The sequence below is a fragment of the Stegostoma tigrinum genome, chromosome 37 (assembly GCF_030684315.1).
Source record: "Stegostoma tigrinum isolate sSteTig4 chromosome 37, sSteTig4.hap1, whole genome shotgun sequence".
In the NCBI taxonomy this organism is placed as follows: Eukaryota; Metazoa; Chordata; class Chondrichthyes; order Orectolobiformes; family Stegostomatidae; genus Stegostoma; species Stegostoma tigrinum.
This window is the reverse complement of record NC_081390.1, coordinates 1929404-1944830: the sequence shown is the minus strand read 5'-3', so window position 1 is coordinate 1944830 and position 15427 is coordinate 1929404. Positions and strand designations below refer to the sequence as shown.

The following is a 15427-nucleotide window of genomic DNA, read 5'->3' as shown; positions in this document are numbered from 1 at the left end:
TGCAAAAGATAACCTGAATCATTTGGGACAATCTTTAACTGGAAGTGTGCCATCTTAGTCTCTTCCAGTGGTCCCCAGTCTCACAGGTGCCAATCTTCAGCCAATTCTATTCACTCCACTTCATATCAAGAAATAGATGGAGGCAATAAATGCTGCAAATGTGGGCCCTAACAACATTCTAGCAATAGTACAGTAGACGTATCCTGCAGAACTTGCCAGGTCCCTAGACAAGCTATTCCAGTACAGCTACAACATGAACATCTACCGGACAATGGGGAAAATTGCCCAGATATGTCCTGTACACAAAAGCAGAACAAATCCAACATGGATAATTACTGATCCATCAGTATATTCTTGATCATCAGTAATGTGATGGAAGGTGTCATCAATGGTGCTATTGAGCAACCCGTGTTCAGCAATAACCTGCTCAGTGACGCCTAGTTTAGGTTCTCCCAGAGCCACTCAGCTCCTGACCTCATTACAGCTTTGGTTCAAACATGGGCAAAAAGCTGAATTTCAGAGTTGAGGTGACAGTGACTGCTCTTTACATCAAAAGTGCGTTTGACGCAAGAATGGCGTCAAATGTTATAGCAAGACTGGAACCATTGGGTATCAAGGGACAAGCTGTCCTAGTTGGGGCACGTATGGTGCATAAGTTGTCGTAGTTGGTCAGTCATCTCTGCTCCAGGGCATCTCTGTAAGAGTTAATCATGATAGTATCGAAGTCCCAACCATCTGCTGCTTCAATAATCTTCCCTCAATCATAAGTTCAGTCATGGGAATGTTTGCTCATGATTGCACAATGATCATTATTCTTGTGACCTCAGACAATGAAGCCATTCGTGTTCAGACGGGGTGGGGTGGGATGGGGAGTCGGTACCTAAGGAGGGAGCAGACAGGTAGAGATGGAGCCCAGAAAGAGAGAACAGCAGAAAATGGCCTGAATGATTGTATGTCAGAGAGAAAGAAAAGCTGATAATGGAGACCATAAATAGGTGAAGATGGGTTGGTTGTGCTGAAATAACAAAGTGTAGAGCTGGATGAACACAGCAGGCCAAGTAGCATCTTGGGAGCAGGAAAGCTGACTTTCGGGCCTAGACCCTTCATCAGAAAAAATAACTATGGTTGTCCTGAAAGCAGCCCATGTCAGGGATTGTGGTGGAGGGGATCCAGTCAAGTTCTAAAATTGAGTCCTGTAGGCTGCAGGGTCCTCGAGCGGAAAATATGATGCATTTCTTCTAGATTGCAATGAATTTCACTGGAGCACTGCTGTAGATCCAAGGCACAAATGTTGGCCAGGGAGCACGGTGATGTATTGAAGGGGCAGGCATTTTTTGCGGACAGCATGTAGGTGTTCCTGTTTCTTCTTCCCAGTGTTGAGGAGATGTGAGCAACGAGTACAGTAGACTAGTTTGAGGGAGGTGCAGGTAAATCGCTGCTTCATCTGGAAGGTGAACTGGAACCTGGAGCTTTGTCTTGAAAGAGTAGAGGATGTAAACAGGAAGGCGCACCTTCTATGATTGGATTGGAAGTTGAGGTGGGGATGTGGACATGTAATTGAGGTGTCCTAAAGGGAACGGTTCCTGCAAAATACCGACAAGGGAGGGAATTATGTGTTGGAGGTAGCAGAAAGGGTGGCTTGTGATTGGGTTTCATATTACTGGATATGGTGAATTAATGGCAAGGTGGGATATCACCAGATATGGAGAATGAGGAGAACTTTGCAAGTAGACCAGGTGGGATATTGCTGAACATGAAGATAGAGGGCTGAAAGGAATTAGGCAAGGTGGACTGTTACTAGGTGAAAATAGTGAGGGAAGATTGCAGTTGGACTGTTTGTTTGATATTACTATGTATGAGGAGCGTGAGGAGATTCGAATTACACTGGACAGGATATTACTAGATATGGGGAATGAGGGAAAGTGTTGGATTACACAAGTAGGATATTGCTGGGTATGGGGAGTGAGAGAGATTGGAATAAGACTGGACGTGATATTACTGGCTGTACAGAAAGAGGCAGAAGGTGTAATTTAACTTGGAAACAATTTGAAACATGAAAGCAAGCACCTTACAGAACCTTGATAGACCACATGACCTGGTTGTGTGCAGGAACATTCCGTCATCCTACGTTGTATGATGTTATGGGCAACGTGTTGCAGTTGAGACCGAAAAGCAATTAATTTGTTTCGGTGAGCATGTAACAAAATGCACTGACTTTTCTGCACAGGAACCAATGAACAAGCAATAATTGACGTGGTCTCCAACCGCTCAAATGAGCAAAGACAGAAGATCAAATTGGCTTTCAAGACCCTCTATGGCAAGGTGAGTTTATGCAATATTAAAGTTCTGGCCCGTTGAGCCTACTGCATCACTCCCACTGTCTCTCCATATCCCCTGACAACTTTAACCTCTAGAATCAATTTCTTCGTGTAAATATATACTCAGTGACTTCATTTAGGATGGTGTATTGAAGTGAAGACAGTTTTTGTATCCTGAGATTATAACCCCTTGTTGTGGACCTGCCTCACCAGGGAAATCATCAGCTTTGTATCCAGTGTGAAAAGCCCCGTTAGGTCATTGAAACATATAAAATTCTATCTCCTCCTCCAAGATGGAGACACAGTCCTTAGAGCTGAACAGATGAAAGGGTATGGGGTGAAATCGGGAACAGGGTATGAAATAGGATGATCAGCTGTGATTGCATTAAATGGCAGAGCAGACTCAAATAGCCAACCTGTGTTCCTATTTTCTATGTTTCTAAATCTCTCACCCCTGATTTTTAAAAAAAAAATCTAGTGGGTATAGGAGCCATTGAATCATTCTATCCTCATATGACAAGCCTGCCATCCTAGGAATCAGTTTGTGTGCACTCACTCAATGGCAAGTGTAGCTATTTTTCAACCAGCCTTTTTTTATATTCGTACATGAGAGGACAGTTGATAGTCCACCACACAGTGCAGAAAAGTTAGTATATTTTATTATATGCTGTGGGTCTGGAGTCACATATTGGCCAGACCAGATAAGGATGGCCGATTCCTTCTCTAACGGACATTAGTGAACCAGATGGATTTTTTTCAACAATTGACAATGTCATGGTCATCGTGAACTCTTAGTTCCAAACTTTTTAATTGAATTCCAATTCCATCAGTTGTGGCAAGATTCGAATTTCGGTACTTAGAACATTATCTGGGTCTTTGGATTAACAGTCCAGCAATAACATTACCAGACCATCGCTACTCCAGTAGGGAGGCACTCCTGCAGCAGGTAGGACTTGAGTCCAGGACCCTGGCCTAGAGGTAAGGGCACTACCACTGTGCCACAAGCCCCCTCTGATGGCAAGTATATCCTCTCTTAGATAAGAAGATCAAAACTGCACATCATACTCTAGGTGTGATCTCACCAAGACTTAGTACAACTGCAGTAAGACTTTCTTATCCCTGTACTCAACCTCTTTTGCAGTGTAAAGCCGACTGATATTCGGGCTGCGCATGACAGAACAGCAATAAAATGGCTGTTGAAAACCCCAACAAGCTTTGCAGTTACAGAAATTAAAAGTGTGGGAAACATTTGCTCATTTTTGTCGCAGCATATGGAACAATGATTTTTTTTCACTAAGATTAGATATGCAACATTCTTTCTTTTATCCTAAAGATAAGAACATTTCACACCAATTAGTCATTTCTTTCTTTTTTTCTAATCAATCAGTTACAATACTGTTTTAATTAAGATTCTTCAACATAATCATGGATGTAGTTTCCAAATAAAAATTATAGATTTAACACACAAATATACATAAATGTCACAAAACAAAACATCAAAAAGTGATGTTTAAAAACTAATTATGACTAATAGAGAGGCTTCCCTATCTCTTATCATGGACGGAAGTGAAGAGAGTTGGAATGGTAGGATATCTCAAAGAAAACTCTGTTATAGCCTTTTCAAAATAACAGACACTGACATCATAATTGAGAGATAAAGGTCACAAGTGTCCATGCAGAGTTCAACTTTTCATAGACCAAAATGGCAACAAGCCATTAGTAATATATAGTGATGTACTAAAAACCCAATCACAGTTGGACAACTCAACTCTAATTAATCAATAACATACAGAGGGAGCAGATATGTGCTGCCATGTTAAGTTATTGAAATTAGAGTATCATTGACTTTTCTTCTGATCTGAACTGAAGATTAAGGGGGTAACTGAAACCTCCCATCGAGAACAGATTCGACATGGTCTTTAGCCTCTTGCTGCATTATACTGGTAGATGCTTGAATAAAATTACCACATACCTGAATTCTGCTTGTCTCTGAAAATTTATTGCCTCTGTAAGGTTGGCCCTACAACCTGTACACGTTGGAACCCATATCCCTTTGTAAACTGGCATTTCCCAATCTGTAATAATTGAAATAATATTCTGCCGTTCTGTTTTTCTTACTGAAATGACTAACTTCACACTGACTCACTTATTGTATCTGCTATGCATTTTGCCCAATCTTCTATAATTTGCCCAGAAGTCTCTTAACTCCTCCTCACTACTTTCACTCCCACCCAGTTTTGCCATCAGCAAACTTGAAAATATTGTATTTGATTCCCTCCAAATCATTGATATATATTGTGAATCGCTGGTGCTCAAGAACTAATCCTTGTGGTATCTCACTACTCGGTGCCTTCCACTCTGAGAAAGATCAGTCTGTTCCTACTCTGCTAACCAATTCTCAGTGCATGTCACAATATTATCCCTAATTCCATGTGCTTTGAGTTTGCACATTAATAGAACATAGAACAGTACAGCACAGAACAGGCCCTTCAGCCCACAATATTGTGCCGACCATTGATCCTCATGTATGCACCCTCAAATTTCTGTGACCATATACATGTCCAGCAGTCCCTTAAATGACCCCAAAGACCTTGCTTCCACAACTGCTGCTGGCAACGCATTCCATGCTCTCACAACTCTCTGCGTAAAGAACCTGCCTCTGACATCCCCTCTATACTTTCCACCGACCAGCTTAAAACTATGACCCCTCGTGCTAGCCATTTCTGCCCTGGGAAATAGTCTCTGGCTATCAACTCTATCTATGCCTCTCATTATCTTGTATACCTCAATTAGGTCCCCTCTCCTCCTCCTTTTCTCCAATGAAAAGAGATCGAGCTCAGTCAACCTCTCTTCATAAGATAAGCCCTCCAGTCCAGGCAGCATCCTGGTAAACCTCCTCTGAACCCTCTCCAAAGCATCCACATCTTTCCTATAATAGGGCGCCCAGAACTGGACGCAGTATTCCAAGTGCGGTCTAACCAAAGTTTTATAGAGCTGCAACAAGATCTCACGACTCTTAAACTCAATCCCCCTGTTAATGAAAGCCAAAACACCATATGCTTTCTTAACAACCCTGTCCACTTGGGTGGCCATTTTAAGGGATCTCTGTATCTGCACACCAAGATCCCTCTGTTCGTCCACGCTGCCAAGAATCCTATCCTTAATCCTGTACTCAGCTTTCAAATTCGACCTTCCAAAATGCATCACCTCGCATTTATCCAGGTTGAATTCCATCTGCCACCTCTCAGCCCATCTCTGCATCCTGTCAATGTCCCGCTGCAGCCTACAACAGCCCTCTACACTGTCAACGACACCTCCGACCTTTGTGTCGTCTGCAAACTTGCTGACCCATCCTTCAATCCCCTCATCCAAGTCATTAATAAAAATTACAAACAGTAGAGGCCCAAGGACAGAGCCCTGTGGAACCCCACTCACCACTGACTTCCAGGCAGAATATTTTCTTTCTACTACCACTCGCTATCTTCTGTTGGCCAGCCAATTCTGTATCCAAGCAGCTAAGTTCCCCTGTATCCCATTCCTCCTGACCTTCTGAATGAGCCTACCATGGGGAACCTTATCAAATGCCTTACTGAAGTCCCTATACACCACATCCACAGCTCGACCCTCATCAACTTTTCAAGTCACATCCTCAAAAAACTCGATAAGGTTTGTAAGGCATGACCTACCCCTCACAAAGCCGTGTTGACTGTATTTGATCAAGCCATGCTCTTCCAGATGGTCATAAATCTTATCCCTCAGAATCCTTTCTAACACCTTGCAGACGACAGACGTGAGACTTACTGGTCTATAATTGCCGGGGATTTCCCTATTTCCTTTCTTGAAGAGAGGAATTACATTTGCCTCTCTCCAGTCCTCAGGTACGACTCCAGTGGAGAGCGAGGATGCAAAGATCTTCGCAAGTGGCGAAGCAATTGCATTTCTCGCTTCCCAAAGCAGCCGAGGACAAATCTGGTCCGGGCCTGGCGACTTGTCAATCTTAATGTTTGACAAAATTTTCAGCACATCAGCTTCCTCTATCTCTATCCATTCCAGCATGCACACCTGCTCTTCAAAGGTTTCATTCACTACACAGTTCGTTTCTTTCGTAAAGACAGAAGCAAAAAACTCATTTAGGGCTTCCCCTACCTCCTCAGGCTCCACACACAAGTTCCCTATGCTATCCCTGATCGGCCCTACTCTTTCTTTGATCATTCTCTTATTCCTCACGTAAGTGTAAAATGCCTTTGTGTTTTCCCGGATTCCTTCTGCCAAGCCTTTCTCATGCCCCCTCCTGGCTCTCCTCAGACCATTTTTGAGCTCCTTCCTTGCCTGCATGTAATCCTCTCTAGCTGAACTTGACCCTAGCTTCCTCCACCTTATGTAAGCTACCTTCTTCCTTTTCACAAGAAGCTCCACCGCTCTCGTCATCCAAGGTTCCTTTATCTTACCCCTTCTTGCCTGTCTCAGAGGGACATAGTTACTCATCACTCCCAACAACTGTTCCTTAATCAGTCTCCACATGTCTATAGTTCCCTTACCATGGAACAACTGCTCCCAGTCCATGCTTCCTAATCTCTTGAGATGTCATCAAAAGCTTTCTGAAAATCTAAATACACCAAATTTATTGGTTCTCTCCATTTATTATACTGTCTGTGTCTTCAAAAACCTCCAATTGGTTTGTCAGGTGATTTCACTTTCTTTAGTCCATGTTTATTTTGTGTAATGCTATTGGTATTTCTAAACGTCCTATTGTCACATAATAGACTCTAACACTTTGCTACCGTTGATGTTTGGCTAACCGCTCTGTAATTCTCGGATTTCTTCTACTCTCCCTTTTAAAATAATACAATTATGTTTATCACTTTCCAACCTGCTGGAAGTGTTGCAGAATCTACAGAATTTTGGAAGATTACAATTAATGTATTTAGTATTCAGTGGACAACTCCTTTTGTACTGGGATGTAAATTATCAGGCCCAGGGAATTTATCAGCTTTTGGTTCCATTAATTTGTCCAGCACAATCTATTTGTTATTAATTTACCCTTGCTCCCTGATATTTTTGGAATGTTACTTGTTTCATCTTTGAAGATCAAGATTAAATAGTTGCTTAACTGCACTGCTGTTCCGTCATTCTCCATTATCAATCCTATTTCAGACTGTAAAAGGTCTATGTTTGACTCTGTCATGCTTAAACACTCTGTCTGCTTTGCTGTTCTTTGCAAGTATCCTCTCATTTTGTTCATCTTGGCTCTTCTTTGCTGAATTCTAAACTGCTTCCAGTCCTTAGGCTTGCTATTTTTCATGACTTAATATGGCTTTTCATCAGAACTCTGTGGGGAGAAAATAGAGCTCTGTTCTGATGAAGAGTCTTCAACTATGACATGATAGAATTCTTCATTAGGATAGAAAATGAAGTTTCTGTTGGGTTGGGCTACTTCATTTTCTATTCCGACAAAGAATTCTATCATGTAATGGTTACTTTTGCGGAAAGAAAGTTTCCCCCAATGTTTTGCATGTTTTTTCTCTGCCAAAGACTTTGTTGCCTGTCACTAGGCCACTGGTCACATGCGTGCTGCCTGTCACTGGGCCGTGGGTTCACCCCAGTGGCATGGTCAGCAGATGGCAGACAGCACAACGCATGGTTATTTGTTGTTCTGATTGTTGGTGTTAGTTGGCTGATCTGTTAATGTCACATTTACTTGGTGTTAATTTTTGAGTCTTAAAAGTCTTGTGATCTTTGGGAGAATTAGTTAACATTCTGCAATGAGAGTTGTCACTGTTGGGAAGATTTCTGTGTTGTTTGCAAACTGAGATTTGCTTTGAATTAAGTGAAATTTGTTACAAAGCCACAGATCCTCCAAATCATAATGTTTGTTTTTTAGTCATTCATGAGTTGTGGGCATCACTGTCCAGGCCAGCATTTATTGCCCATCCCTAATTACTCAGAGGGCAGTAAAGAGACCCACATTGCTGTGGGTCTGGGGTCACATGTAGACCAGACAAAGTAAGGATGGCAGTCTTGCTCTCTCTCTCTAAAACCCATCAGTGAACCAGCTAGGTTTTTCCGACAATCAGCAATGCATTCATGGTCATCAGTAGATTCTTAATTTCACATTTTTTACAATTCACATTCCACCATCTGCCATGGCAGGATTCAAACTCGGGTCCTCGGAACATTACCTGGGTCTCTGGATTAATAGTCTAGTGATAATGCCAGTACATCATCACCTGCCCTTGTGAGGAAGGATGAGCTAAACAGCTTTAATGGTGTTCATTATTGCAGAAATAAGCTTGGGCATTGGGCCAGCTCCCTTGCTCTTAAAATCATAAAATAATACAGTACATAATAGGCCCTTCGGCCCCTCAAGGAAGTATTGTCCAAAAAAAACTACTGCCTCCACTAATCGTAGTTCCTGCACTAGGCTGGGATTCTTGAACATTACCTCCTTCCAGATCTTTCATCATCCCATCCTCCTTCAGCATCTGGGACAACGCAGTACTGTTGTCTGTGAAATGCCACCCAAATGGGGATTGAACCCACTGTCTTCCAGCTTGGAGATGAAAATGCTATCAGCTGAGGCTGATACTGATTGCCTGTTTGGGTAAAAGTAAAATGTTGAGATTTGAGTAAAATCTGAAGCTAATGGTCAAGAGGAATAGCTTGTGTTTTAATCAAAATGCAATTTTTGTGGGACCCAGCACAAACCATCCAGTTTCAGTGTTCTGTTACTGATGAACAGCTCTTTGTCAATTTTTTTTTTCATTTTAAGGATTTGATTAAGGACCTGAAATCGGAACTGACCGGAAACATGGAGGAGATCATTCTTGCCCTCTTCATGCCTACCACTTACTATGATGCGTGGAGTCTGAGGAAAGCCATGGAGGTATTGTTGACTAAAGCACTGTGCAATGAAATGTATAATTTTGAGGAGATGCACCTAATATCAAACTATCTCTCCCAAACATAAACGTAATTCTGATTGTTCTGTTTCCTAACAGCTTGTTTGTAACGTCTAAACTAATTCATGTGTTTATTTGTTAGTTTAGCCTCATCCTTGTCACATTCATGAATCCATCCTCTTTCTTTGACTTCACTTTTAAAACTAGTCATTATCCCCTTCGCCCATCTTCCTGCTAAGACCAATATTCTCTGGATAAAAGAAAAGTCATGCCAAGTTCTCCTCTTAAGAGGAATAGTGACAGAATGAAGAATCCATTTATGGTGTCACCGAGCATTCGCACAACAAGGTACTTCTGAGTTCACAATTTGGATGGATATGGGAATCGACAACAAGGAGTTTAAACTCTGGGGACGTCTGTAGAGTAAAGATTGTGGGGTGGTCTGGTAGTAAAAGTGGCAACAAATGGATTGTATATGTAAGCTGTTGTTGGAGATATAATTTGGGGTATTCTACTTAGAATGAGGAGACAACAACAGGTCATGGAGACAAACATGCCCATGCACTGCTTAACTTCACATCGATGGAGAAGAGTGATCACTGAAGAGAACATGTGATTGTTGAACTTAGATGTAATAGGAGGGTTTATCAGTGGCACTTGCTCAATGCCACAAGCCAGACGTAATGGTGAGTGACTAAGGCCGGGCATATAGAATCTGTGGGCTTTGGATTGAATGCTGAGATGAGGGTCGTTGTGCAGTGGTAATGTCTGAACAGGTTGGTTTAAAAATATCTTGAAAAGCATTGTCATGGGAGAAAGAGTAAGGATGAGAGGACGTTAGCGGATGAGGGATCTGAAACTGGGTAGGGGATGTATTTGGGCTGGTGCTGCTTCCCTCTGTTATATCCTTGACTCTAATTGTGATCTCAATATAGTAACGTGTTTTCAGTGGAATTCTGGTGGTCTGAATCAGTGGACTGCGGCCGGTGAGTGATCAGCCAAAGGTCTGGGGCGAGTTAGATGATTCAGAACCTAGCAGTAATGTTATCCATGAGCAGTCTTCTGAAGCTTGGAATTCTCTTTGAGACTAACAGGATTGGGCTACCTTGCCTTTGGTAACTACTGTGCTGTTGAATGACCTGAGGTTTTAATTTGTTTAAAGTGAGTATGTGCTCTGAAGGAAGTGGTGGTGAGCCACTGCCCTAAACTGGAACGTGGCAAAGCCATTTTGAGTGGATTACTCGGCCATTTCCTTGAGAATTTCTAAGAGTTGGTCCCATGTAAACTAAACCTGGTAAAAGTAGATTGTCTTCCTTAAAAAAAAATAGCAAACTCAGTGGGTTTTAAAATCAGTCATTTGTTCCATGATCATCATTACTGAGACTATTTTTTAATTCCAGATTTATTTAATTAACTGAATTTAAACTTACAGGCTGTCATGATGGGATTGGAATTATTATCACAGGATCATTAATCTGATGGATTACTTGTCCATTAGATTAACTGTAGCACTGCTGTTCCTTCATTGAGAGTATAAAGTATGGAGTAAGAAAAGAATTTCCTCCAGAAGCCAGTCCCCTCTTGCTGCCTACTTCCAGATTGTACTGGTATAAACTCTGCTCAGTTACCCAGCTCAGTCATAAGTAAGAGAGTTCTGGAGGATTTACATACAAGTGGACTAACAAAGTCCTGTGGTGTTTCCAAAAGACATTTGATTCAAGCAGACAGTTAACTTTAAGCAGTAGGATTCAATGTAAATCTTGGGGACAATAAGAAATTGATTGGAATATAGAAAACAAGAACTCAATCGAGGTGGGTATGATGGTGGTGGCAGTACTGAGAGAGGTGCCCAAGATTGTTCAGACCAGATTTATGCCAGCAATTGACTCACATCTCTACCAGTTGTTCACATAGACAAAGGAGTTTATAATGTGTAAACTATAATGGCTGTGAAACGTGTACATTGTGTATTTTTGGTGCTACAGACTTGATAGCCCCAAAGGCCTCTTCTGTCCTGTTTGATTCTGGAAGCCAATCACATGTAGACTTCTGAATGGTGAAGTAGCATTGCCAAGAGCCCTTATTCATCATATTCAGTCAACATTGAGCAAAGCTGAGTGCCAAATTATATGTCTGAGCAGATGGAAATCAAGAACAAATTATACAAGGGTTTAATCAGAGCATCCTGTTGAGTGCTGGTCATTCAGTTCCGGTCAGTGGGATGAGAGCATTGGAGATGTTGGAAGCAGTGAAGAGACATGGTGTTGATTATCCAGCCTTTCAGTACTGGTTATAGTGAAAGATTGAACAGATTCAATCTTGAATATGGAAACAGTAAAAAAAATTAACCTAAAGGATAGAGAGACACATTGAAAGTAGTTGAGGACAGATTTTAAGCTCTTTAATTCAAAGAATGATCAGTGCATGAAATGAAACCCCAACAGAAGCAAAAGTCTTGTAATCTTGCTGTATTGGAAGGAATATTATGGTACTAATAGTGCTGTACCCATACATTCCTGGCTTGATTAACTATGATGGGTCAAATGACTCTTTGTTCTAAACTGGGATTGCTGCAGTGTACATCTTATAATTATTCCTGTTGACCTTAACGACCTTTGAATTTGGGGAGTAGCTGTGGTGAATCTAGCTGGAAATTTCTCGTAGCAGTTGTTAGAGTGTCAATTTTTTTTTGTGATTCATTCTACAGGCAAATGCATGCTGTTACTGTCAAGGGTACGGGGAGGCTTGGGTGGATGGGTGAGGCGTTTTGATTAAATGAACTATAAAGGTATGACTAATTTTTATGCAGTGCTAATTTAAGACTTGGAACTGCATTCAACCACTCAATCATTGCCTGGGATTTCTTCCTTCAACATATACCCCTGCGGTTAATGCTGCTGTAACAGGAAATGGAAAATGTATTTCAGCTTCCCTTTCAAAATTCCCTGGGTCAGTGTACAAACTAAAACTTGAGTTTTTTGGTCTGGATTTCAGACTTCAGTTTAAAGTCTGATAAATAAACCTGCTGCCTTGTTTCAAGGTCCAGATTCTGCCACAGATACACAACACTGAACATTTTGAAATGGAGAATCTGAGAAACCTTGGTGTTTAAATCCCTGTCACAAAATCTGTGCCCAAGCTGAATTCACTTCAGTTGCTATAGCTGCACTGGGTGGAGGCTTGAAAATAGTAGTGTTTGGAAAATGAGACACACCAAGTGCTGGTTTTAATTTAAATGTTTTATTTAAAAAGTTCTTTTTCCCTTTTGAACGAATGCACCCTTGGAGTCTTTGATTACATTTTAGTATAGAGGGAACTTTATTTTATATTTAACCCTGCCCTGGGAATATTTGATGGGATAGTACGGGGGAGCGAGATGGTTTGTGATCTGTAGATGTTTGGCACACTGGATATTGTACAAATTTGCATGTTGATTTAGAGCCTCATGACCGAATAGATTGGACTGCCAAGTAAAAAAAATCAGTGCTCAGGAAATTCAAAGCTGCAGTAGTCAACTATCACATTGTGTTAAATCATAAAGTGTACTTTAGACATACGTGAATATGAAGGAATTAATGAATAAAAAATCAAGGTTCTTGAGTGCAGAGGAGAGTTACCAGAATGGGAGTGTGGAAAAATCCCTTCAGTTTCATGGGGAGACTAGAGAAAATGGGATTGAACATTGATGGTGAATAGGAGATTCAGTAGCGCTGTTCAAAGTGAATAAGAGTAAACATAAAGTCAAACTATTTCCACTAGCAGGCAGGTCATTAATCAGACAAGATTTAATATGGTTGGCAAAAGAACCAATGGAGAGGACAAATGTTTTTTGTACAGAGAGTTTTTGTGATCTGGGCTGTTTTGCCTGAAAAGCTAGTGGAAGAATCAATGGTGAATTCCAACAGGGAATTACTTATAGACTTGAAAATAAAATAGAAATTGCAGGGCTTCAACCAAGGAGAGGGAGATCCTATTGGATTACACTTTTGAAGATCCAGCACAAGCACAATGGGCCGAATGGTCATCCCTAGAACTGTAGGATTCTATGATTATAATTAAAAACAGAAGAAATAAATAAATTTAAAAAAGAGGGAGCCCATGTGATGGTGACTCAACAGTCCATTGCTGGGGACAGTAAGCTGGTAATTTTGCACCTTTTGATTGTAGTGTTGTGTAGAGAGATCAGCAATTGTCTTTACATGTTGTTTACAGTGCAGCTGTGGCTTTTCTGCCTGTCCATTTATAGACTCTGCAAATGTTATTCAGAGGGAGTAGTCCAGGCCCCTTGACTGCAAATTTGGCAAATGATGGAAAGTGGACATGAGGAACATCTGATCAGTCGTGACGCTGTTGAATGATGGAACAAGTTTGAGGGCCAAATGGCTTATTTCTGTTTCTATTTCTTACGGCCTTATTTATTGCAAAGGGACTGTACAAGGAGTTGGTGTAACTATATCTAAAGCACATGAAAAGTTTTGGTCTTCTTATTTAAGAAATGATGTAGATAGATTGAAGAGTTGGGCAGATAAATGGCAGATAGATTTCGATCTGGGCAAATTCTAGGTGATGCATTTTGGAAGATCTAATTCAAGAGAGAACTGTACAGTAAATGGAAAAGTCCTAGGGGAAATTGATGTACAGAGAGATCTGGGTGTTCGAGTCCATTGTTCCCTGAAGGTGGCAACGCAGTTCAATAGAGTAGTCAAGAAGGCATACGGCATGCTTTCCTTCATCGGACGGGGTGTTCAGTACAAGAGTTGGTAGGTCATGTTACGGTTGTATAAGACTTTGGTTCGGCTATATTTAAAGTACTGTGTACAGTACTGGTTGCCACATTACCAAAAGGATGTGGACGCTTTGGAGAGGGTGCAGAGGAGGTTCACCAGAATGTTGCCTGGTATGGAGGGTGCTAGCTATGAAGAGAGGTTGGGTAGATTAGGATTGTTTTCATTAGAAAGACGGAGGTTGAGGGGGGGACCTGATTGAGGTCTATAAAATCATGAGGGGTATATACAAGGTGGATAGCAAGAAGCTTTTTTCCAGAGTGGGGGACTCAATTTTTAAGGGTTATGAGTTCAAAGTGAGAGGTGGAAAGTTTATGGGAGATATGCATGGAAAGTTCTTTACACAGAGGGTGGTGGGTGCCTGGAACACGTCGCCAGCGGAGGTGGTAGATGCAGACACAGTAGTGTCTTTTAAGATGTTACCTGGACAGGTACATGGATGGGCAGGGAGCAAAAGGATACAGACCCTTAGAAAATAGATGACAGGTTTAGACAGAGAATCCGGATCGGCACAGACTGGAAGGGCCTGTTGCTGTGCTGTAGTTTTCTTTGTTCTTTGATATAAATGCACTTGAAGCAATTTGGAGAGGATTAAAAAAACAGACGAGTTGGGCAGATTGCCTTGTATGAGAAACTTCAATGGGTTGGACTTGTATCTGGTGGAATTTAGAAGAATAAAAAGAAATTGTGTTGATTTATATAAGGTCTTGATGGGATTTGACAGAGTGGGGTCCTGAATGGAGATTAGGAGACAGTGATTAAAAATAAAGGATCTTTCATTTAAGACTGAGATGGTGAGATTTTGTTTTGAGGTTCATGAGCCTTTGGAATGCTTTCTCCAGAGAGTGACGTAGGCATTGTCATTAAGTATTTTTAAGGCAGAGGTAGATTCTTGAATATCAAGGAATTCCAAAGTAATACTGGGGAGTCAGCAGAAACGTGTAGTTGAGCGCACTGTCAGACTTGGGAAACCAAATTACATATAAACATACACGTAGGCGATGGGGAATGCTGTGCTGTGGGATGGGCAGTCTTTTGTATGAGACATTAAACCACATCAGCCTTCTGGATTGAATGGCACATTCCACGGAACTGATCACAGATTTCCCTGTGGAGTCCTGGCCCATTTTCCTCTCAGTCAACATGGGTTAAAAGAAACAGATTTCTGAGAGCAGCTTTATTCCTGGGGAAAGGTGCTATATGAATACTCATCCTTTATCTCCTGTTTAAAATAAGACATTGCTTTCATCACACTAAGAAGGAAAAAAAGTATTTTCCCTGTTTCGAGGCTGAAGTGTCTGCAATTTTAGTTTTATTCATGTTAATGCCCTATGATGAATCTTCATTATATACATTTCTCTTGACCACTTTGCAGCTTCCCTGAATGAAAATACCCCCATTTAATGGGGATTATAGATCTCTTTAT

The 15427-nt window shown here is 41.3% G+C and overlaps 1 protein-coding gene across 6 annotated transcripts in view; it reads left to right on the top strand.

Annotated features, from left to right (window-relative positions):
• Positions 1–15427, top strand: part of LOC125467468 (annexin A7-like) — a 52743-nt gene that overhangs the window by 21399 nt on the left and 15917 nt on the right. For all 6 annotated transcript variants that reach the window (XM_048563305.2, XM_048563309.2, XM_048563306.2 and 3 more), the window contains 2 exons: positions 2228–2322; positions 9088–9201. In XM_048563305.2, coding sequence (XP_048419262.2) covers positions 2228–2322; positions 9088–9201 — 209 coding nt within the window. The remainder of the gene's footprint in view (positions 1–2227; positions 2323–9087; positions 9202–15427) is intronic.